Genomic DNA, 26380 nt, shown 5'->3' with positions numbered 1-26380 from the left:
TGACATCCATAATCAGCTGAACAGAAAACTGCAACTATACTGTACATGACAAAGTATTCACTGTTCAAAAAGTTAATTCTTCTATACATTTTCTTCTGTCTTCATATAATCCTTACACTTTAGACTTCTGATTTAAAGCATATCATTTGAACAATAAAGCTGTGAAATATCCAAAAGAAAACCACCAATAGTGTATTAAGTGTATAAATACCTACATATAATATAAAGTGTATGTTATACAAATGGTTTATATACAGAGTGCATGTGTAATATGTGCCTCTCACCCAGTGGGGGGCAGTGTGTGACCAAGATGTCAGTGTTGTCTGGGATCTGGTTCCATTTGTCTAGAAGAGCCTGACCTCTGGGCAGGTTGAAGCCCCAGCCATAGTACCAGGGCTGCCTACACACACACACACACACACACACACACACAAAGAGAGAACAGCACATTGTTTGGTTACAACTTACATATGTAATGAAGTATTGTAGGACGGGGGTGTCTTTGATTATAACATTTAAAAAAACCAGCATGAAAACAAGATCCAAAAACTAATGTTTGCAGCAACAACATCTAATGATTAACAGTATAGAAATAAAAGTACATGGAATCATAAGGATTTTGCCCACAACATCGACCTAATGCTAAAAACCTCATTTGTTTTCAATGACTCTAGCAGGTGTTTTTTGCTCATCATCCATTACAGTAATGTGTGGATTAATGATTTCCATTAGTGAATGTAATAATTCACCAGGGGACCAGGTTCTGGCTCGTCACTGAAAAGTTGTACAGAAAAAGGAATATTGACAATTTTGACATTTCCTTGTTTATAAGATTTTTTTTAAAAGAGTTATGTTTTAAATGACAGACGTGAACTCAACAATTATTAATTTGTTAGTGTACCATCCAAGTGAATGTATTTGCTCTGAATCTAAGTAAAATTCAGCACAGCCGAGGCTGTGAAACCCTACGGCAGTGGTTCCCAATCTTTTTGGAATCGTGACCCCAAGACATTCTGGTGACACAAAATCATTTATTTTCTAGAATTACTTTTTGGTCATGTTTTTTATGTTGTATTACAAATAAAGAGTAGTCAGGATTAGTGACAAGTTGTGCCGTTTTAAAAAAAAAAAATGCATTTTGTTATGATTATTATTCAGATTTAATTTGAAAAAAATTAATTATAGAATACAGTTTAAGATGTGTGTTTTCATTTGAATAAGAATATTAATTAAAATAATTACAAAATGTATTTTCCACCAGTGTTTTTAATGTAATACATTTCAGGCTGTTTGAACATAGCTTTGAAATCAGTAATATCAACCAAAGTTAAGCCTTCCCACGACCAAAATTTCGACTACGTACTCAGTTTTGGTTTACTAGTGCGCAAGTAGACTTTACAAGTGAAGCAAGACGTCTCACTATTAGTAATTTAAAATATGTTACTGGTAAAACCTCAAAAACTAGTCCTAATAGTAGTACTGGTAGACTAGTCTATGAGGATTACTAGTAAAGCCCAAATATTCACTCATAATTGTAGACCCAATGCAAATGAAGTAGGAGGGATCATAAACAAATCCAGCACTGTGATTGGTTGTAATATTTTTGAAAAGCCAATTTCCTTTTCCCTGCCCCCTTTTTAGCTTACTAGTACTACTGGTGACTAGTGCTTCAGTGTAAAGTGTAGTAATGCACTAGTAAACAAATATTGAGTGCTAGGGTTGCACCTTGAATGATCCAATCTTATTTTATTGTGAAACCAACAATAGCTGTGAAATAATACAAACATTGTCGTTTTAACTGCACATGAGGTAATTATCTTAAATATAAATTAAAAGTTTAGAACATTTCTGTCCAAAATACTAAATTACATCACTTCCTTTAGTCTTTAATTTTTCACATTTTAAAAACAAAATAAACGTGTCAACAGGTTACACTGCAGACATGTTTGGAGCTCTTTGACTAAAATAAAGTGCACAGCAGTATTTACTTTTACAAATACAGAAAATCACAGCGTTTGGGGTAGGTGATGAAATAATAATCTACAGGATATAAACTAACAAAACATCTTAAATTACCAATAAAGTGTCCTGAGTTTTAGGTTTCCTTGTGGTACAAAAATAAAAAATGTTCAAATGCAGCAGCTTTGTGGATATTTAAATATAAAAAATATCAATCTAAAAATAACTTGCAACAGCTTACAGGATAACATTTCCTAAAAGTCAAACATTCTACAGAAATAAAGTGCATCGTGTAGCATTTTCATAAGTCAAAGGGTAATGACAGAATGAACGAACCACTGGCTCTGTTTACCGCTAGCATTAGCTTTAGCATTAGCTTGATTTCTAGCTTCAAATGCTGCATACAGATCAGTGTGGTGGTTTATGAAATGGTGAATGAGGTAGAGTTTTGTTTGCAGCTCCACCAAGACTTATTTCCAGGAATTACAAATTGCGATCTTTTGCTCGCTTTTTTTTGTGTAAAACTGCCAAACTGCCGACATGCTAAGCTAACCTTATTGTTGTTGTTATCCTGTGTAGCAGCGGCATGCGCAGCACGCACACATGACCTGGTGGGCAGGGCTGTCAGTCCTTTCACAGCAGAAGGAGACAGTGGCTGAATTTATGACCCACTTTAAGACATCTGCGCGGGTAGAAAAGATTGGTGGGAAAAAATCGATTTCATATGCAAAGATTGGCATATCGCCGATATCCCAAAATCAGGGGAATCGGCACCGATCAATTGATCGGTGCATCCTTATTGAGTAAAATTTGAGCTCTACTAGAGCTTAGCTATGGTTGATATCACTGATATCAATGGTTTTCCATAAAACACACTATGTTAAAATTGCATCTGTTTAAGATGAATTACTTAAACAGATGATCTAACAATATCGCGATATCACCTAATCAAGTTGGTTGTAACACGCCGATAACCAAGAAAGAAGAAGAACACACAGCGTTCTATCCAAAACACTGACAGTGTCACCTATTCATGTTGAGGTAAATTAAAAAAGGAAAAGCACTTTATGAGGCACACAACAAAACATCTGACATGTCTCTAGCTTAATCGCTCACAGTGAATCCTTTCTGACCTTGCTTTTTATCCTCCTTTATTGCCTAAATGTGGGATTTGAACTTTATGATTTGGTAAGTGATGGAAGGCAAAGGTACATTAATTCCCTCCTTGATCATGTTCAGTCCTGGAACGTGAATGGACGAGGGAAAAAGAGGAGAGATGAGAATGGAGGAGAAGAAGAAGCAGAGGGAACTGGTGTCCCTTTACATTGATAGCAGACGCCTCTGCCCTGAGTGACGGAAAAGAAATTAACATGTCACTTACAATCTGTACTCAGATCCATCTTTTCATAACATATTATTCTGTGCGTGTGTGTGTTTGTGTGTGTGTGTGTGTGAGCGTGCTTGAGCGTTGCTGCCATGCAAACGAATTCTTGTAAATTGCTGAGCGCAGTCAGTCGAAACGCCAACTTTATCGCTGCGGCTGCTATCAGAGCTCAGTGGAACATCAGATGAGGATCTTTTAGAATAATTTGTGTGTGTGTCTGTGTGTGTGTGTGTGTGTGTGCGTGCGTGCGTGTGTGCGTCATGCACTTCCTCCTCTCTAATCACAAAAGCCAAATATGGTGAGTTAAAGGTTAGAGCACTGCTTTTTTAAACTCCATCTTTTCCTGATGACCAGACAATAAACATTTCTGACGTTTGATCAAACGCCACATACCAACCCACATTCTGTGTGAGTATTTAACATTCTGATTGGCCTTAGCATATTAACAGGACCCTTGGAATGTAATATTCATGTCTATCATAACACTGACAACTGCATCAAAATGGAATGAGCTTGGTGGCACGATTGATGTCCCCGTTTCTCTGTGAACGGAGGGATAAGAAGAGAGCACAGGAGGAGAGCAGGCAGGATAAAAAGGAGTCCTGTGATAGGAAAAGATGTGTTGTGACTTATCTGAACTCAGCCAAAGATGAGCCAAGAAAAAGATTCATGAGGACAGAGAAAAAAGGAATGAGAAACTCATGGGAGGTGTGGAGTTAACCTAAAGGTGCCTTTACAGTATTTAGTAGGAACATTTTTAATTAGATAAAGACATAGTGTAGGTTTATAAATCAATAAATTAAATATCATTTACTTGAAATTGCTGTTTGAAAGTTTGTTTTAATCTCCACTCTAAACACTCTCTTATCAACATTATCAGAAAAGTTGCATGCATTGCATTGTGGGATGTGGTGGAGTCCCGTAGACAGATGCTTATAAGTGTTTTTACTTCATTCTTACTGTGATTTCTTGTGTTTCTTCACCAGACAAAGATGACAAAGATTGGCTTTACAGAGTTTTTGTTCTAGTTTGTTCCCAGTATTCCCTGTAATATCGCCTCACTCCACTAATTTTGGTCAGATTTAGATTTTTCCATGTAAGCCCCAAAATAAAAATCAGCCATTGTTTTACAACAACGGCAAAATAAATTATCCTCAATATATTGATCTACAATATGACTTTATCTGATCTTGTCCAGCAGCTTCAAATCAAATTGTTACAAAGTGGCCATGCATTCTGACCTCTGACTATTATACAGTTACAAAAATAACAACTTTACAATAGCACAGCAATTTTCACTTTGTAAATCTCCTTTAAAGGTGTAGTCCGCAACTTTCCGATTCCTCTCTCCCTCTCCCTCCCCGCTGCTCTCTTGCCCTGCCTACAAACATTCCAAAGTATCTCCCTCAGAGGAGCTAACAAGCTAACGTTAGTCAGACAGCAACATCACAGTAATATAACATGCTCTGTTAAAAGCATATTACTGCAGCGCTTCTCTCTCTCTATGTGCACACACCAATCTAGCAGCAGCAGCAACAACACTGTGTCACTTACAGCAGCCACACGGAGGCTGCTGCGCGCACATGAACACATGCACTACAGAGTTCTAGTGTAACAATTACAAATCAAACATAATGCAAATCAAGCAGCAGTAATTACCTTTCAAGCAGAAAAATCACCAACTCCATCTTCTAAAAGACGGAGCTAAAAAAGGGGCGGGGCCTGTGAACAACAGCTGTCAGACAGTCCATGGTTCTTTTTCCCCTTTCGCGGTGCATTCTGGCAATCTGCCAAAGGCAGCAGGAGTAGCAGGCCTCAATGAGCCTGTTTTTTTCACACAAACTACTAGTTTGATATAAAGCTGTCCTTACATAGTAACAGCAAATTACAGACACTGTGAGTTGAGGAAGATCACTGTTTATTCGGTCTGTAAGTTTGTCTTTTGAACATCAGTATTGCCTCTGTTTTACTTCAGTTTAGTCGAATTTAGTTAAAGAAACTTCATCAACTTAAATTATTATGTAACTAATACCACACAGAGACAACTTCTGTGCAAATGTTGTCTTTTTTGTGGCTGTCTTCTCTAGTTTTTTTATTTCACTTGACTAAGTATCATGCATTTAGTACATTTTAGCTACCAAAGTTAAATCATGGCGGAGCCAGCAAAAAAAAAAAAGGCACAGAAGACCTTTGTCCGAGGAATGGAGCAACTCCATGCAGCGACACACCGCAACCACACACACTGTCGTCACGGCAACAGGCACATACAGACCCTGCGCTCCATCAGGCAGCACACACACATATATCTATCTATCTATCCATCATCCATTTTCAGAGCCGCTTCACACATTTCCACACACCCTTCCGTATTACTCCCACATCATTGATTTATTTTACTTGTCTCTCTTCCTCATACTGCTCACATGGGACTATATGTGTGAAAGCACCCTTCGTGTCACTGTTGTATTAGGATTTTTCAGTGATCAGTTGCTACTGTCTTGAGAGAGCAAAGGTGAGCATGTAGCTGTGGGGTGGGGCAGGCGGGGGGGTGCAGAGTTTTTACGACAGTAACATAACCAAAAGGGACCTTTAGGGGGAGCGCTAAGTGCAAGTTGCTTAGTTCTGCTTTAATCTATCACAAATACCCACTGCTCATGTTATACGTTGAGTGTAAACTGTTTGGGATAAATGTTTCACTTTAAAGCTTGATGATGCTCTTAACCCTAAACAAAAATGTTGGTGTAAAATTTTGGGAAGAAATTAAGCAGTTTATTGTTGAATGAGGTAAATCACCCAATAGCTATATGGTATTAGCTATTAGCTTAAACCACATGGCATTTTCTCTGTCAGTGATCATAAAGTACTTGTCAAAACTCTTAAAAAACATTTAACAAGCTGTAAATTTAGGGAAAAGTGATGCCGGACTGTAGAAGCACAAGTTATTTTGTCAGCAGAGGATTAGAGTGTCCCGTAAAAGACATTGCAACTTGTTTTAATTTAATGCCATCAATCACTGAATGAGAGAAGGCGTCACTCGCTTTCAGATGGTTTATATCTCATTTTGCAGCTAGCTTATTCCTTCCTTTCACTGTGCCAGAAAAAACGTGTCCATGGCGACGGTACGAGTCTCCAAAAAGAGATTATCTCCAACGAGAAAGTGACTGGAGCTTCTCCCTGAGAGAGGCACTGCTGTGTGGTGAATAACTAAATGTAATACCACGGATAATATTCCTGCTGTATAGTTCTGACGTAGTTATCAGGTGAGGGATTACAATAGCACAAATGATTGGTGTTAACTCAGAAAAGGAGGAGGAGGAGGAAGAGGATGAGGATGAGGATGAGGAGGAGGAGGAGGAGGAGGAGGAGGATGGGTGTGAAGCGTGAAGCACATTACAGATTGTGTTAATGTGTCGCACTGCTGTTTGTTCTGGCTATACACAAAAAGGAAGTGGAAAACAGATGTTTGTGTGAGAGCGCTCTGTCCCCAGGCACATCTTTAGGCTGCACACCCAGAGAAAAACAACAACGTTCAAGCCATTACTTTCATTTCACACCCACATACACACACAAACACAAACACACACACACACTCCCTTTGAGCTGCAGGCTTTACTTCTTTTAAAGATGAGAGAAGGAGTCACATTTTACACTTCATCTAGACTGTATTTCAATAAATACAGTACAAACACTGTATCAATGAGCGTGGACTGTATATGGTCACTCCACTGGGTCACTGCTTCTCCTTCCTTCAATCACCTTTTAAATAGTGAGCGCTGAAGACCAAGAACACCTGACAAGAGCTGTCAAAGTGACACAAGTCTTTACGCTGGCTCTGTTTCTGCTTCTAAACCTGCAGGTTTAAAGTTGATATCCGGAGTTTCTAAGAGAACGTTTCGATGTCCCGCCCTCAACAGCCTCACTTCCTCCCCCTGCCTCTGTAATCGCCTAGAAGCAACGCCCCTACATGGTCGCATCGAGTCGCATTGATAAAGGTCTATGGGTCAGGTAAGAGCCAAAATCATATTTAACTGTTTGCTGTTGTGATGCACGGCCTTGTTTCCGTGCACAGTCAAAAACTGAAAGTCGAAGCCTATTGGCTGGGCGATCGTGATGTGATTTTCTATTTGTATAGGGGTCTATAGGACGAAGAAGGGACTTATACATTGATGAATATGAATGACCACCGGCAGTAGACCATAGTAAAAGACTAGTTAGGTATTTTTTCGCATTTCAAACGAATCATACATAAACATAGATTTCTCAGAAACTCCGGATATCAGCTTTAAAGGTCCAGTATTATGCTATTTTTCATCCATCTCCATTTGTTTGAATAACCCCAACTACATAGTATTTGAGGTTTATTTTTCCAAACTCTCCTGTTTTCCAGAGTTATAGCCCTCTGAAAAGTCACTTTCAGACCACTTCTAAAAACAGGCTGTTTTTGGGCCTTCATGCATATGCATGAGTAGGCGTGTCTGTAGACGCAGACTACATGCCACAGCTTTATTACCATATGAATTGTTTTTTGCTATCCAGTGTATCCACACACTCATGTTATGGTTTTCAGCCAAAAAACTGCACATTACAGTAAAACACATGGCTATTGTGATTGTGAGTCTACCAAACGCTGCTTCAGTGTGTGTGTGTTTATCACAGCAGCAGGAGAGTAAATCATTATTAACAGTCACTTCCTTCTCCTTCTCACTTCTACTGACCATAGAACCGCTGCATCGCATTGGGTCACAAACATCAGATCATCCCATATAGACTAAAATGAAGCTGATTGTCAGCGCTCACGCTGCGCTTCGGATTATCTATTTACTGGATTATCTATATACTGGATGTGTATAGATAAATTATCAAAGATATTATCTGTGATATCAACCTCCCTTTGCCATGTTTGTTTTTAGTTTGAAAGGGAGGAGCTCACATTCTTACATAGGGTAGGAGGAGCAAGGGTTGTCAGGAGGAGGAGTTTCCACCTTTTGAGTCATAAGGGGGCAATAATCCAACTCGCCCGTTTGGAGCTGAATTTTACAAAATGTGGAATAGCAAAGGAGGAAGGAAATAGAACTTTGTCAACTTTGGCCCTCTGAATGAGGCTAAAGAAATGATTGACACTGTAGCAAAACCATTATAAAGTTATTTTTTCATAATACTAGCCCTTTAAGGATGGGGTCACTTCCAACTATAACATAATGATAACATACAATGAACACGTAATCATCATTGCGATTCCTCTCTGGTGCGTGTGTGTGTGTGTGTGTGTGTGTGTGTGTGCATTTTTGCCTCGTCTTCATCTAGTCACATCTCTGCAAAGTTCTCCTCTCTCTCTTCCTTTCCTCTTGGTCTCCTTCTCACATCTCCTTTCACTCTCACTCGCTTGCCTTGTTAGTGAGGTGAGTGACCTGCTGTGAAGGGACACCCCCCCCTTGCCTCACTGAAACTGCCTAGTGTGTTAACAAGGAGGTTTTAATGGACACATTATCAGTGAGGCTATCCAGGAGGTGGGAAAGGGAGGTGAGGGAATGGCAGTATGCAGGTCAGTTTCAAAAGTTTCATTAGATTTTATTGCCTTTTTCATGTTTAATGCAACGTGTGATACCAATTAACCAATATGAGCACACACACACACACACACACACACACACACACACACACACACACACACACACACACACACACACACACACACACACACAGGTTCTCGGGGAATTTAAACCCCACTCTTTTAGCTTACTCAATATCAAACCAATAACTTTGTTAAAGTTTATACTGTGAAGACTTTAACCCTAACTGCCATATATCAATACATAGATCAACAGGACATAACGCATGGAGGGTTCCACCCCAAGTCCAGCACCCTGAGGTTTTACACTAAGGAAAGAGGGAAGCAGAGGACTAGTGAGCATCAGAGCGAAAAGATGAAAGGTCCAAATTCATAAAGGACATCTAGAAGGTGCGCCGAAGGAGATGCCTCAAACAATTACCAGACGAGGGCACTTTGATACTGACTTATTCTTTAATTCTCTTATGAAGCAAATCTCAAGGACAGCCTTCTTCCACCTCCGTAATATCTCTAAAATCAGGAACATCTTGGCCCAGAGTGATGCTGAAAAACAAATCCATGCATTTGTTACCTGTAGACTCCAGGTAATCCAGAATACTGCGACAAGGGTACTCACGGGTGAAAGCAGATACTGTATCTCTAGGATTACTGTAACTTCCTTCATATCTAGAATATTAAAGACCTTTTTAGTGCCCTATTGTCGGGCAGAACACTTTATTCCCAGTTTGCTGGTCTACTGGATGTTCCAAACATGTCTAGAAGTAAAACAAGAGGCGGAGCGTTCAGCTACCAGGGTCTTCGCCTTTGGAACCAGCTCCCAGTCTGAGTACAGGAGGATGTTACTCTCTCCACCTTTAAGACTTAAAAAACGTAAAACGTGTAGAACTAGGAGCAGCTAAGTTATTTCATCACTCTCCTCCTGTCTTCATCTTCTCCATGGGTCTGGGGCAGTGACGTGCAGTCAAGGTAGGCAAAGTAGGCAGTGCCTACCCAAGGGTGAACTGATATTTTGATTGTTTGTTTTAATTATAATATAATTATAAATTATTTATTTTTCCATTTCCAATAGCCTACAGTACCTATAAGTTTGAAAGTGTCAACATTTTGTGCGTTTCATAGACCAAATGACTAAACATCGCTATTTCCTGGTACGGCTGCACAGTCTCACTCTGCTGTAAGCCAGGAAGAGGCCACACCCTCTTCCAAAAGCACATTGCTGCTCTGCCTCTGGCCCCATAATGTGTTTTTATGTGTTTGCGCATGTGCAGTCAGTTCCCCAAGATGAAAATTATTTACGTAAAAAGGCAGCTCTCTACGCTGCTACGTTCTCTAGCGAGTGGGCGGGATAACACTACAGGCAGGATGACAGCACTAGAGAGGATAAAGAAACTTTTTTATGAGGAAAAATGACAGCTTTTAAAAGATGGGAGAGCAACACCTGAGTTACCAAACCTTCAGCAAAGGTAAGGTCAGAAAATGCTTTGTATTTTTCACTGTGAATGGTACAAAAGGAAGGATTGACTTTGTGGATGCTCCTCACTGAGGCTGTTCTGAGTTGTTGTTGTTGTTGTCATTTTCTCATTGTTTCTGTGTTTCCAACACAAACATCGGATGCGCTGCCATTTCATGAGATTTATCTTGGGAGAGTATGGAGGCTATATTGAATAATTGCTTATGTTTCTTTAATGGTGTTTTACAATGTTGATTTTGTTTGATTAACACTTGCCAGCAGAAACATATGAAATTGTGATTGGTGTCGACATTGGTGATCTAGATTTGCAACCGCCTTCCTACCCAACCCTAGTGCTCACGGCACATCACTGGTCTAGGGTGGAGGTGAGGATACTGGTCTACGCCCAGACCGGCGGGGTTGTGGTGACAGACACATTCTCATCTTCCACATCCTTGTCTCGACACTGACTCCCAACCCATGGCTTTAACCATTTAGTGGATTCTCCACCATGTCTCAGTCTCTAGGTCTTCTCCTCCTTGCCAATACTGTCATGATTCTCTGCAGTCTGTGCCTTCTTTTCACCCTTCTTTCTCGTTTTTTTGTTTCAGGTGTTTTTCCACTGGAGCTGGCAGCTCCTGATCTGTGGTTCAAGTTTCAATTAGTCTGGGATACTCTGATGTTCTATCGCTCTGTTCTGTTCTGCCTAGACTGATTGGGGTTAGAGGAAAGAAAGAGGAGAAGGGTGCCACCTCTGAGTACTGATGCTTGTTCATGTTGAAACATTGTTTTTTTCATTATAACTCTACAATTGGTGATGAGTGCTATAAGATGAAAAATTAAGTTTAATTAAATATACAGCTTTAAGGATGATGAATACACCACCCTGATTGGGGTGAGGAGGATTTTTTATATACTACACATATTTTGGAAGCATAGTTTAAAAGCTACACCGTAAAAGGAATGAGTGATTTCTTACTTATTCCTTTTACGGTGTTCTTTTCACCCAACCCGCAAACTAACGTTGTTTAAAGAGTGATTTTTTTTTAAGGATTGTGTCTAAATGGCAACAATCCCCAATGAATGCTTAACAGTCTCACTCAAAATTGCACATTTACAAAATGAGAGGAAGAAAACTTAAAGAGATAAGTGAGCTGGTGGTACATTAGTAATGATGAGCCAAGAATTACAGTAATTCCATTAAAGAGGTTCATCTTTACTGCTAAGGCCGACCCTGTGCTAATAACGACAAGGACCTACACAGTGAACCTGCAAAGCTGTGATCACCTCCCTGAGCTGTGTGAAATTAAATTAACTAGTCATGACTTATGGACCCTCATAACAGCAGGACTAAGAGGAAAGAAGCAGATTTCACGAGGAGTGTTTTCTCAGCCGCTCCTCAGACTTCAGACCTTTATATTTTTACACAAACTAAGGGGAAGAGATCACTCATCAACCAAACATTGTGTCTGTAAATGTCTCACTTAGTGAATGACAATTACTGCACTTTGTAATGCTGGACAGCAAAGATTTATTGGAAATACTTGTACATTTTAAAATAATGTTAACTTAAAAGCCACATGGCACCCGTTTTGACATCTTACGTTTTTAACACCATCTTATCCATAAAATAAATTGTGTTGATATCCGATAATAAAAGTGCCAGTTAATGCTTAGTTTGTCTGTAACATTCAGCAGTCTGACTGTGACGTCAGTTAAGGACTCATTAGCAATACGTCCAAAGCAAACAAAAGTTTGACTTTCACTTCAAAAAAAGTTCCCCTTCATCCTCAGATGAATCTAAGCATGAGTTGCAGACAAACATTCAGCTTGAAAACAGATTTACTGTCCCCTCAGAACACTTTGGATTTCAATATGCTCAAAGATTATTATGAGTTTTTGACCAAATGATGACAAAAACAAGTTACTTACTGCAGCTTTAATTCACTCTATAGACACTGCTCGAGCGTTTTAGGTGTCAGACCAGCACTGTAATATGAACCCAATGTGATGAGGAAGTCTGTGCTCGGTTGTAGAAGCCATCAGGCTTTGTGTAAATAAGGAAAGTTCATTCAGTGTTGTCAGTCTGAGCTCTCAGGCTGAGGTGAAGCTGAAGGATGGTTCTCTTTGCTACGTGACTACCCATATAGGGTCATGCTTCGAAAAGCAGACCAGAAATGCGCAAAAACCAATAGTAGAAATGTAACGTTAAGATGGACATAATATTGTAAAGAATATTGTGTACGTACTATTTAGGATGTGTTCTGGCATTTACCATCAACATGAATTTCGGTGTCCTTTAAATGCTAGCACTGCTGCACAGTTTTTACTATAATTTCACTCATTTCTGACACTATGCAAACCATAAAACAAATAATGTTAACAGTGAGGTGGCCTCTTAGTTATAAAATGATTACCGTACTCTACATTATTGATTATTTTTATCATGAAAAAATTCTTAAATTAAACAAGGTAAGAATCTTTAGTTTATTCAGACTTTCTTCTCTTTCTCTACAAAAAAATTGAATTAAAAAGACATTTCTGGCAAGATAACAGCAAACAGGGCCAAAATATAGCAAACAATATTAGCTGGTTTTTCCCTCATTTCAAAGCAATTGGGAGCACCAAAAATGAATATATTGTATATAGTGAGTTGGCAGGAGAAGAAGATCCTCTGTGTTCTCAAAAATGCACAGATACACAGGAAATTAGGCCGTGCAAGCCCAACAGTTCCTAGTAAAGCTTTCGCTTCCAGCACCATGGACAGTGACTGTTTCTTTACTCAATATCCCACAGTGATGACCCAGGTTGGATTCGAACCAGTGACCCTCCGATTATGAGCGTGCTTCCTTAACTGTTAAGCCAATGTAACTTGTAATGTCTTTAACTCGTGTATGTATAAACCAAAGGAGCTAATGAACCCTTTATTCAAATTAGACTTTGAAGATAATCCTGTCACATTAGAGTTGGTGATCATTTTGTCACGTAATAGCTTTTGCTACCTGCCCATATCTGAACTTCAAAGAATTGAGGCACATGAAAGAACTCAAAAGAAGCACCAATCAGTTCTTTTTCTTACTTGTGAATTATGGACTAAAAATGCAGCAAAAAAAAAAAAAAAAAAAAACCAAGTACTTAGCATTAGCCTAACAAGGGTGCACAGCAAGCAGGGGAGACTTTGCACAGCGGGTTGCCCAGTTACATTTGAAAAAGTTGTTTTAAATGTTCCTAAGAGGCAGTTCTTCACATTAATTATTTATCATGAGAGATAGCCACGGAGGACGCACGCACACACACAAATGAGTCAGGCCACCCATGTGGGCAGGTTCTCACAGCAGGAACTCTGAGAGGCAGGCGAGTAGAGGAGGCAGAAAAATGTAGAGAATCAGTGAACTAGTGGAACAATGGAAGAAGTGATAGACCACATGAGATAACAAAACAACAAAAGAGGAGGAAAAGACTGCAGAGAGGAAGCCAGCGTGTGTGTGACTGTCACGTTGCAGAGGATTAAAGATGTGTCAGCCTTGCTTGCAGGGCCCTCCTAGCTCGCTGTAACACAGGACTAAGTGTTTGCAGCTAAACATCACCTTACAACATTCCCCTTCTAACCTCTTACACATATAGTCACACACGCTTGAGGTCACGTCTCACACTGTTTTTTTTTTCAGAACATCCACATTCACCTTCTACGCCCACTTTACCCAGATAAGGTTAGTCTGAGCCAATTAGTCAACAGGATGAGGCACATGTATTTGTATGATGCATTCCATACACAAGGCAATTCAATGATTTGTGATTAAATGTGCAACATTTAGAAAACATGAAATCAAGTTTAAAATGAACAATAAAATGATTAAAATCTCTCTCTCAATCATGCGCAGTAGAGAAAAAAAGTGCCTTTAACTTGGATTTAAAAATGTTCACGTTGGATGCTGACTTCAGCTCTGCCGCTGTTTGTTCCACTTCTTTGCAGCATAACAACTAAAAGCAGCTTCACAGTTTGCTGTGTCTATAGATCTGAGAGACTGAGGCTGACTGGGAGCCTCTGACGTGTCCGTACATTTTCCACAATTAGTAAGAAAACAAAAAAACCCTACACATCTAATGGTGTTGATTGTGCCTCTGTTACTCTGAGATTAAACAGATTTTGTCTCTGTATAGGAAACAATCCCCACCTGAGTGTTGTCTGGCAGCTGCCTCCCTAACTCCTGCACCAGCATCACAACACACCGTCCACCAATCTACCCACACACACACAAATCTGCTCATTTGCTGAAAAAAAGCCACACCTGAACATTTGCACAAACAGTTACACGGAAACAAATGCATGCACGCACACACATGCAGCTGCAAGTCTGATGATTTCTGTTTGAATAAGAGGGATGTGTGTACGTGTGTGTGCGTGTGTATGCAGGGCTTTTAAGATGAGGAGCAATGAATGGGCAGACAAAGAGAAAAACACAAAGTTTGCAGTGATGGAATTGTGGCAGAAGAATAAAGTGACACTACATGAAGATATGGAGGCAATGCTAGGCAAAGACAAAAGCAGTGAAAGCGCAGCACACACTGAGAGAGCAAAGCAAAGCAGGATAGCGCTGGACATGCAGCGGGATGAATCAAGCCCAGGATTAACCACAGATGAATGACAGAGTCCCTAGGTTCCTGATCATCCTCTGCTTCCCTGACACTCTCATATCCTCCCTGCCCAACCTTCCCTTTCTCACCAGCGGCGTTTTATCTTTCCCAATCATATCCGATGTCAGAAAAGCCCCAAACTGATCCCAGTCATCCTGAGAGAAGACACATTCATGTCACACACAGGGAGTTCATGTGATTCGTCCCATCAGGGATCCTGCTTTGTGTTGATTGAACGTTGAGCTGAGTAATACAACGATACGGTGGGTGGTAAAAAGTGTCTGCACGCAAACACTGCATAAAATATTCACAACCCGCATTCACATGTTATTTATGACTGCAGTATCACATCAAGAAGAAGACGCACATTGTTCCTTGCAATACTTCAAACACATAAACCAGCCTAAAAGATTTATTTAAACCATGTGAGGGATTGAAGCACAACACTGAAGCAGTCTTTTGTGAGCTATGGCACAGCTGGTGCTTTAGAAAACACTCACTGACACACCATTATGCATTTTACACCATGCTGCATCCTTACTGTGCTACATACTGCCACCTAATGACATGGAGGAGTATCTAAATACTGTTAAATAACACTGATTACCATATTTTTAGTTATGGAAAAATGATACATGCATAAGTGGAGCGACATCCACTCTGTGATGCTCATTGTTGTAGAAGTTAGCAACCATGAATAATTCTCAGCTGGAAGATCGTTCACAGGCTAATCAATGTTCTCTCAGAGTCAGCGTAGGCTTTCTTTAACACTTCTTTTCTTACAGGTTACACTCTTCTTTAGCAATCAACTCCAGACCCCAATAATACGTTGGTCGGGTCAGCTTCACTAATTGACTAAGCCAGTCACCTGTGATGTTTTACCGCAGTTTATTATTATTCTTAATATTATTAATAATAATAATAATAATATCTATTTTATATAGTGATTATTATTATTAATAATAATAATAATAATAATAATAATAATAATAATACATACCAGCCTGTCATTGCCCGATCCCGTTAGATCTCAAAAGTTAAGCAGGTCTGGGCCTGGTTAGTACGTGGATGGGAGACCACTGAGAATTCCAGGTGCCACAGTGGGGTGGCAGTCACCCCAGTGGTATCTGTCATTGTGTCCTTGGGCAAGGCACTTCACCTACATTGCCTAGTGTGAATGTCGTGTGTGAGTGAGTGTTGGTGGTGGTCGGAGGGGCCGATGGCGCACTATGGTATCCTTGCTATGGCTACAACAGTAGCTTACCACCGCTAAGTGTGGCGCGAAAGAATAATCCCTTAATTCAGTAAAGCAACTTTGAGTGTCCAAAAAAGCGTTATATAAAATTATTATATTATTATTATTATAAAATCTATTTTATATAGTGCTTTTTTGGGAACTCAAAGTCACTTTACAGAATTAAAGGATTATTCATTCACTCCACATTTAGTGGTGGTAAGCTACTATTGTAGCCACAGCTGCCCTGGGGCAGTTTGTTGATTTAATCCTAATCAAATAATCCAGGTGTGGAAAGACTCAGGAATAGATGTTCCCCTCAAATGCTTTTACTCTGAAGTACTTCAAACATTTGCCTTTTCCAATTACATTTGAACCAACATAAAAACGGACGCCCTCATCCTGAGACCCAAACAGATTAATTTAGTTTCTTGCTTCTTTTTTTTTTTAATCTTCCTCACACGCTTTCAGCTGCAGCACAGCTTTCATCTGGCATCCATGTATTAGGATTGATTTCAACATTTTAATATTTTAAATTTGGGACAAAAATAATTGCATAGACTTGCACAACCCAGTCGAGTTGTTCTCAAAGAGTGGTCCGCAGACCAATGGCCATCCGCGAGCGACCCCTAGTGGCCCATTAGTTTATTGGTCAAATACATTTTGAAATTTAAAGTATTTGTCAAACTGTTCACTGTCGACTCAAAAACTATGTAAATTTAAATTGTCAGTAATGAGGGAGATTTTATTTTACAGCTATTTTGTGACACTGCTTCATTGCTACGGAGGTGTGCGTTGCACGATGTTATGTCAAACTATACAACAGTTAGTCAAATGATTCAATAAACAAACAAATCATAATCTCTTGTCACTTACTGTATTACTGTTAACTAATAAAATGAGCTTGTAGAACTGTTGTATAAAAGCAATATCACACTCTAGGCTGTGCTATTGTGCTGAAACATCAGTACAATAGCATTCCCTCTCGTGTGATATTGCTTAAATGAGAAGTACGGTCAACTGGCCAAATGTAAACAGAGGAGTTAATGAGTTTTCTGTGGTTGCATCAAAATTATGGAATGACCTTCCACTCCTTACTAGCTTATCTCCAAAAGGTCAGTTTTTAAATAGCGCATTTTCATTCTTTGACGTTAAGTTGAGTCCTTCTATGGCCTTTGTCTGTGCGCTTTTTTCATCATGTTTGTATTTGTAGAGCACTTTGGTTGACGGCTGCTGATTTTAAACATGCTTTATACATAACAGGAGTTGACTAAGTAAGCATTTGTATATTTGTCAAATTAGGCAAAAGAGCAACAGAGGTTGAACGTAGCACAGACAGGTTGCTGTATTTGACCAAAACTCAAACTTTTTTATCCCAAAATCTTTTGCAACACACAGACAAGAATGAGTTGTGCTGTCTATGCAGGGACAGAATACTTGACTAAAACTATTACTAGGCTTCTGGATGAATTGAGGTGCATCCTGATTCTAACTACCATTCTGAGGAAAAGCTTGTTGGAGTCATAAATCTTAGCTTTCATTGCTGATTTCCCCTTGTCACAGTTTGCAGCTCGTTTCATGCATCTTTTAGGTTGATGAAGCTCTGCTTTCCATTTCACAGTACAATACAAAGCCATAAAGAAAACTGCTGCGATAGCTGTAAACAGCACTGTCGAAATGACAAATGCCACATGGAAAATGCTCCCAACATGAGCCACGTGAGTTGCCACCATCTCTCGCTGCTGACACAAGTTGCTGTCAAGAAACAAGACAGTAACAAGCGCGGGCCACAGAAAAATGCTTTCCGATGCTCTCCGGAGCACGGTGTTTGAAACAAGTCTTCATCATACACCAACGCTACCCCTGCCCTCCCACAAATACAAAGTTGGATGGAAAGAAATCAGCAGAGGCCCTGACAGTGTGCCGGGCGATAATGAGATCCCACCGGAGATGACTCTCACAGGGAGGCAACGGAGTCGAGGAAAAAACGCTTATGACGTGCTAATCGACCCGAAATGGAGTAAGTGAAAACTTATAAAAAGAAAAAATGGAGAAAATAAAATGAAATAATAATTTAATGTGTGAAAACACACAGAGGGAGTGTAGAGGGAGAAAGAAAAGATGAGTGAAGCCTTGTGAAGGCACATTGTTTATGATGCTGCTTTAGCCTCCCTCAGTGCAGCAGGTGGAAAGTGTGTGTGCTGTGCTACAGAGCGGGAGTGTGTGTGCATGCGTGCGTGCGTGCGTTTATGCAGCATTTGCGTGGTTACCAGTTCATCAGCTGCTGCTTCTACACAAATTTTTACTGACACAGAAGATACAGATCAAAACAGCAATATACTACCTTATAGTCATTCTTTCTCAAGAATCATCAAGTTTGGAGGTGAAATGGCTTGCAAAGGCTGTATATAAATAATAACAATTTACCAGCTTTTTTATCAATATGCCTTGGCAAAAAAAGTTGTCTGAATAGTTAACCTAATTATTGATTGTAATAAGGAGATGTTACCATTCAAACCAAAACTATAGTGGCTATTAACACCCAACCCTATTTTACTGCTAAACAACTGGATACACCTTTTACTATGCAGACTGTCATGCAGTGTCTGAAAAGAACAAAATGTTAAATGACTTATTGACTTATTATTGATGAATAAAGACCAACTACTCTCATACAATTCATTTGAATTGATTTGGGAAAAGATGTTTCTGTTTGTATTTAGGCCTTCAAACTAAAACTGGTTCTTAGGATGTATGTGGAGGAAAAATTCAGACCGACCCCATGGTGATCGGTGTCTAATTGTCCTACAGCCACAAAAAAAAAACCTTTTTAATAACTATATTATCACAAATAGGAAACAATTTGTCTTCTTTTGCAGTGAAAATTTCCATTTATTTTTTCTTCGCATGATCCTTGAGCAACCAGCAAGTAAAAACAAAAGGTTTTAGAAGCTGAATAACAAGTCAATTCCCTTTCTCTTCTTGTGTATGAATCTGAGCATCGGACTACACAACAACAATATCCCCACTCACTGCACAAGGAGGGCCCATTTAGTTCAAATGCACTGAGGAAGCACATTTATCCCCTTCTTGTTCTAAATAATGACCAATTACCAGGGAGTGTGTAAGGAGGGCTCCACTGCGACTGAGGAGACACTTCAGAAATGGGAAAAGCTCACATGGGCTTGTGGAGGGAGATTGTGCGGACAGGGGGGCGGACCTCTAATTAGAGGCAGATTTCACGCCAATATTTCTGATGATGATGCAGTGCAAGGGACAGGTAGGAAAAGGAGGCGGACTGGGAAAGGGATGGAAATACAAAGGCATCAGAGATGGAGGCAGGCAGTCAGCGTGGAGATGGAAGGGGAAACAGAACGGACGCAAAAAGAGAAGATGGAAGGAAAGAAAAGATGAGCCAACAAGCTTTTTTCTTGCACATATAATTCCACCAAAGTCCAATCCTGTCCATAAAAGCCGTCAGAGTCATTTTCCCCCTTCCCCCTCATCCCCCTCCTCTGAGTGATAGTTGCCTTAGCAACAATGGCAAATCTTCCTTTTCTCAAACAGATGTCCCATTTAGCTGGAAATTAGAATGTGTAAAAAAAAAACCCACGAGACTCAAATATTTTTTTTTCAAAGTTCTCCAGTTAGGAGGACGAAACATAGGGTGGAGAAGAGGGAAGGCAAAGAACAGAGAGAAGACTTAAACTATAGAAAAGGAGGAGAAAACAGCCCCACTGCTTCCTCTTTGCGCTGCAGTGCTTCAGCGCATGAACGGTGTTGATCAGGGACGATAAAGGAACGTTTGCAGGGGATCAACCAGAAGGCACTGCCAAGATACCCCCAAGGAAAGGATTTCCCTGCTCTTCAACTAAACACATAATAACATTATAAGGTCTCACAACCTCAAAAGAACTGTATGACCATCCAGAAAATTGCATCATATTGTCCTCTAATATATTTATGGACAATAGTTTTGTCCAAAAGAAAAACATGTGGCATACTGTAATATCACCATGTGGTTGATATTCTTCTAATAAAAGACAGTTTGATGAGAATTAAAGCTTAATCCCAAAGAAAAGAACTAGAAACATGTCGACTAATAAGTAATTGGCTGTGTGATCATCTGGGGTCACTCTGTGGCACCCTGGAAAGCATCACTGCCTCTCAGTGCACAGATGGTGGGTTCAAGTACTGCTGGTGACCCCTGACTTGTCTCTGCCATAGACTGGCGTCCTGTTGAGGAGGGTTACATTGCCTTACACCTGCTGGGATAGGCTCCAGCATCCCCTGCGACCTTGTGCACATTAAGCAGGTATAGAAGACGAGACAAGACAAAGTGATCAACTGGCACAACACAAGTAACCACTCTGAGATGACAGGAGGAACGCTAAAGCCAGGAGAAGTACAAGACACCTATTAAAGTTTGAAGATAAAGCTTTAAATGTCTTTTAGAGCTGTGGTACTTTTTTGGCTTAAGTATTTCTTTCTGTTATTTCTGAATCCAAGTTTGATTTTGCAACATTTTGCTTAGAAAACTACTTCCTATTCAAAAACAACTATAGAGCATAGTGATAGAATGAATGAGTGGTTCCCAACCTTTTTGGACCATGACCCCATTTTGATATCAAGAATTTCTGGTGACCCCAATAACATATATTTTTCTACAATTTTGCAGGTGTCGTCACATAAGGTACTGGAAAGATTAATGCCAACAGTTTGAAGTCAAACCAGGAACAATCCGGCAACTCCAAGACCGAGACAAGACCTTCAAAATGTGGTCTCGAGATTAAGACTGGTCTTCAGTGCTACAGTGTACACAATCAATCTATAATCTGACAAACTTGGTACATGGTGGCATCAACATCTGAGTTGTTGATCATGGTGCACAGCAGACTGTAGTCAGGCACTGTGATCTTAACCAACCTGCATAAAAAAAAATGGATGAGGTGCGCTTTAATGAGCCCGTGCTCATGCACACAATTTCCAGACATGAGACATTTCTAAGGGGAATGTGTAATGCGGTATAGATCATGCAGGCCATAGCAGACACATTCTGATGGTGCTATATTACTTTCCTCTTGCCTTCCACCTTCAGATCACATGCTCTTTCTTCACCCCGTTACCTTCCCCCTTGTCTCTCACACACTATTTACAGCACTGGCATTTTTGTTTTATTAGTGAAGCCACTACAAGTGACCAACAAATAAATAAAATACTTTTATATGGCTTCCATCACTCAAAAGCACCTCTTAGTTCAGAAATCTATTTTCCTTGTCTTTTGTACCATGATGGAACATGACATGTCATAGGTCAGCAGGCTTGTTAGGAAATAAAAAAAACATTCATGAGGTAATTTGACCATTTATAGAAGAATGTGTGTTTGTCGACGGCAGGATATGAAGCAAATTCACCTGTGTGAAAAGTGCTTGCAGGTGTGCTCAGCACGGTTTAATAAATCAGAATACCAGTACTTTTTGGTGCAGCACATTTAAAAAATTTTGCCGCACACACTTAGTATGAATCCAACCCAATCATTTCTAAATGAGGTCCCTGTGGAACCCTCCAACACTTGACAACTGCACTTTGATTAAACTGACTACTGAACCACATCAGTGCCTGGACCAGAACCACAGTCTTCTGTACTTTAACTTGACTACAGCGTCTTAAATCTTCTGATACATTTTCTATAGCCCACAGACCAAAAAGAACGACAATGATTAGTTCCACTTCTCTTCATGACTGTCAAAGGGGTCTTTTGGCAGAATGTTACCCTTTTAGCACATGATGTTCTTTTAACAATGGCCTTCATGCTGGTAGCTTGGATTTACACAGGTGTCATTCAGTAATAACAGGAAACTTGACTGGCTGATCACTGGTTGGGTTTATCATTTAAATTAGGTTTTTTTCAGTCATTTTCTGCATTACTTAACATGCAATCACACTACATTTAACTGATATTGCAGATTAAATGACTTCATAAAGCTTTTTGCTCTAGTTGCTGTCTTTATCCTACAATAATGTCTACCTACTTGATTCTTGTTCTTTTACAGAATTAATTACATCACTTCAGTTATCAAACTCCTAATCTAGGAGTAAGCGGGTCAGAAAAAGGATGGATGGAAGTTTTTCAACTCCATGTTGCTATTTTCTTTTTCCATTTCGCATAAAATCAGCAGCATGGATGTGACTATTGTTGAATGTCTGTTTTGTACTTGTGAATTATCATTTTCTTCTATTGTTTTAATGTAGAACAATAAAGCTAAGACTGGGTAATGTCCGAGTTTGCAGGTGCCGTTACTTTCAAGAAAAGCTGAAATAAAAATAAAATGTTAGCTTCATATCATTTATTTTATTTCAAAAGTCTGTGCGTGTGCGTGTGCGCGTGTGTGTGTGTGTGTGTGTGTGTGTGTGTGTGTGTGTGTGTGTGTGTGTCACAGAGAGACTGAGGCAGGAGGAACATAAGGACAGATTCTCTATAATCGACGATGCCACATGCCTTCAGGAGGGAAGGCATGTGTTAAAGGGGGAATTGCCCCGTAGCGTGCAACAATACACAAATGCTGACACACACTCAGGCACATACTGAAGTCTTTCCCTGGAGGCCATTTAACAGGTAATTTAAAGTGAAACCTCTCTGGGGCAGAGACACAGTAAATGTCTCCTTGTCTGCTCTTCCTCCCTGTTTACTCAGCTACTGGCCTGCAGACCAGCAGCTCTTAGGAAGTGGATAAAGATTAAATTTGAGAGAAGTAATACAAGACCGAGCAGAGGGATCGGTTTACACGAGAGGGAGGGAAAGTGACAAGTGTTAAAGTAGGCCATTTTTTTATTCCTCTCCACTAACAAACCCCTAAAGTACCCATTTATTGATGCTCAGTGTTGGTAGGTCTCTTTATTAAGCTCCTTTGGGAATGGAGGCGCTATAGGGATGAAGCAATAAAGGAATGCAGGAATAGGGGAGGCAGGAGGCAGGAAGGGAGGACAGGACAGTTCCCAGAGGGGGAGGATCTCGACTCTCCGAGTGAATCAGATGTTAATTTAGCGTGGGCCCTGGTGGGCAGGCCCAGAAAAGCCTCAACATCGCAACTGTACGTTTCACCGTCTCTCTGTCTTTAAAGCAGACACCAGCTGTGCTGCACATTAATGTTACAGCCCATTGACTGCAGAGACGGCACACTTTAATAGTGAGGACAGCATTCACTGCACACACAGTTTCTTACCTTGTAGGCAGGCATTAATTCAGTCATTTTGAAACACAGTGAGGATTCAAACTGAGAGCTGAAATCTGTGTGAGCGGGTTTTAATAATGCTCCATGTTGGGTAAAAAGGTTTGGATTCTGTGGATTAGGTGATTTATGATTCTCCTCCAGAAAACATGTGAATTGATTTATTGATATTTGCTTCTTCAGTGAAATTTTCCTGAACTTGCATCCTAGCAGTCATTCACCTGGAACCACTTCACAAGACGTTCTGTACTGTGAAAACACTCGTGGTTAGCATGAACACAGACACTTGGGCCTGAAAGGCTAGAACCTAAATTCTCATTGGCTCTTTTAAAATGGTTGGTTTTGAACCACAACAACCTAAGACCATTTTAGATGGTCTAAAACAAGTTTAAATGCCATATGTTCAGTTAGCACCTGTTTTGTCTATGACATATTTCTTCTTTGACTGGATCATGAGCCAGGTGCTAAATTACAAGCTCTAATTATGGCACAAAAAAATGTTTCCATCACCACTTGTATTCCTACATCTGTATGTAGTACATAACGTGTCTGATTCCAATTTTGTGTTTGAGAATTCTTTTTCAAAAATGTCATAAATAAGGTTACATATTTAACCAATTTAGTATGTTTGAAAATAAATAAATAAATAAATTCAACAATGGAAAAATATATTCGATATAAAACATAACTATAAATTTCACATAAATGTTAACATTTTCTCCTATATATATATTTGGTGGTACCAGCTGATGACCCTGCAGCTGCCCAAAAATGCGCTGCAGGAGGCGCGGCGGGCAGAGATGCCAAGCAGGAAAACCATCACCTGTATATCATAATACAATTATAAAACTTAAAATACTATATTTAAAAGACTATATATGTGGAGAAACGTACGCAAAGGTTGTATCCTCTTACTGTGATTTTTTATTGCAGATCAATAAAACAACTATAGATGCTATAAAGATAGAATATTAGGTGTGGGACGATACACTAAGTTCACAATGCGGTAAACGATAATGGGCTTGCAATAATAATACAAAATTTTTTTAATGAATTTTTTTTTTTTATTTGACTAACTCTGGAGATACGTACTTACTCTGCGTGTGACCTTTTCAACTTAATAGAAAGACGAAAAAAACCCGAGTGTGTACTATATTATTTTATTTGACTCCCCCTCTTTGCGATACCACTCGTACCCTCTACGATCGACATCTTACAACATATTAATATTGCAATATCTTGTCACATGATATATAGCGTCCCACCTTTAACAGTAATCCATTAATGAAAATATGTTTATTTCAAGAATCTGAAAAGATGACTAGTAAGACTACAGTTTTACCTGTATCCAACATTTTTCCAAAATAGACTGTATTTAGGCTATTTTATCCTTTGTATTGCCAGTTATAACATAAAAAAATCACCAAATACCTCACCTTAAAACAACTCCAAACCTGCCAAACTATCTGTCAGCATTAAAGTATGTGATTGTTTAGTGTTTAAACCAGGGGTCTGCAACCTGTGGCTCTGGAGCCTCATGTGGCTCTTTAACTCTTTTGCAATGGCTCCCTATAGCTTTAAAACAATACATTGAAATAAAATGTTATTTTCTTACAGAGGCAATTAAATATTAATAACAAATAAAATCAAAATACAGCAATTTGTTAAATCACGTTGTGCAATGACTCAGCACCTTCCTACTTCACCTCCTGCAACATCTACAGATCATCAACTTTTCTGCACCTGTGGCTAACCTTACGTTTTAAATCCCTGGTAAATAACTAAACCAACAAAAACACTATTCTGGAAGAAAATAGAGATTTGAATTGTGTGGGAACAGATTCATTTAACCACCAATGTGCTGGTTAAATATGCATGTTTTATGTGTGGCAAGAAATGAGAAATTAGCATGTGTTGATCACATGATCATGTGTTATCAAACTGCAAGTTACTTTTTGTAGCCTTTCAAATACATTAACCAAAAAAAAAAAAAATCTTCTTTATATAACAATGTATTCATGTAAACTGAGATTTGTAAGAATATTTTATTTTATTTTAAACTGTTTGTAAGTTGCCATTTACATGATCAATAAAAATCAAATTAAATTAAATCAAACATTATTCTATATCATTTTAACTGTACAGAATTTAATAAACTTCATTGAGAAGGTATTTTTTTCGGCTCCAGGCGGACTTTAATCCATGTGAGATGAGGAAAGGTTGCAGACCCCTGGTTTAAACCATGTTGCTGTATTGAAAGAAAAATGTAGAAAACCCTAATGAGAGGGAACATAAACTGGATTAAAATCCTAAATGTGTGTAATTTTAGTTTATTTGTTGTTACCAAGGTGTATGGACTGCCTATATGTGACAGGAGTTCACTGTTATGTGAGAGCTGGGAAGATGTGTGCCACATTTTTGATATTTTCAAATGGAGTTTGAGACGAGGAAAGACTAATTACCGGTAGATTAATTTACGTAGGAAAGACCACAAGAAATTCTCATTACTTTGAAAAAGACCCAACTCAAAATCTGATGGAAAAAAAACAAACATTGAATGTTTATCGTGATGGATCCACCATCAACCTTTGTTCCTGCAGGGTGGTTTTCATAGCATTCTGAAATGAAGTGAAACCAATGACTGCCTGAAGGGAAGGAAAATTCATTTAAAAATGGTCAAAAGCAATGTAAAATAAACACAATTTGTAGTCAATGGGCTAAAACATGCAGTTTCTGTGCTAAAGCCGAATAGGAAGCTAGTCAATAGTTGTTTCCTTCCTCTCAAGCCATTTCATATGAAGGAGAATACCAAAGTAAAGGAGAAAAATGGGGTGAGCTTGCCCTAATGCGTCTCCACCGTCATTCCATTAGTTATAACTCTAGTAAAAAGCCTTGTGCAGCACACCTATTTTACCTTGAT

General features: G+C 39.3%; 1 protein-coding gene across 1 annotated transcript in view; it reads right to left on the bottom strand.

Moving 5' to 3' along the window:
- The window catches only part of mpped1 (metallophosphoesterase domain containing 1), a 107738-nt gene that overhangs the window by 17506 nt on the left and 63852 nt on the right, over positions 1-26380 (bottom strand). Inside the window, exon 5 of the mRNA XM_028451796.1 lies at positions 285-400. Within this exon, the coding sequence (XP_028307597.1) occupies positions 285-400 (116 nt within the window). The remainder of the gene's footprint in view (positions 1-284; positions 401-26380) is intronic.

Source organism: Gouania willdenowi, chromosome 6 (assembly GCF_900634775.1).
Source record: "Gouania willdenowi chromosome 6, fGouWil2.1, whole genome shotgun sequence".
NCBI lineage: Eukaryota > Metazoa > Chordata > Actinopteri > Blenniiformes > Gobiesocidae > Gouania > Gouania willdenowi.
This window is presented reverse-complemented; position numbering and strand designations above follow the sequence as displayed.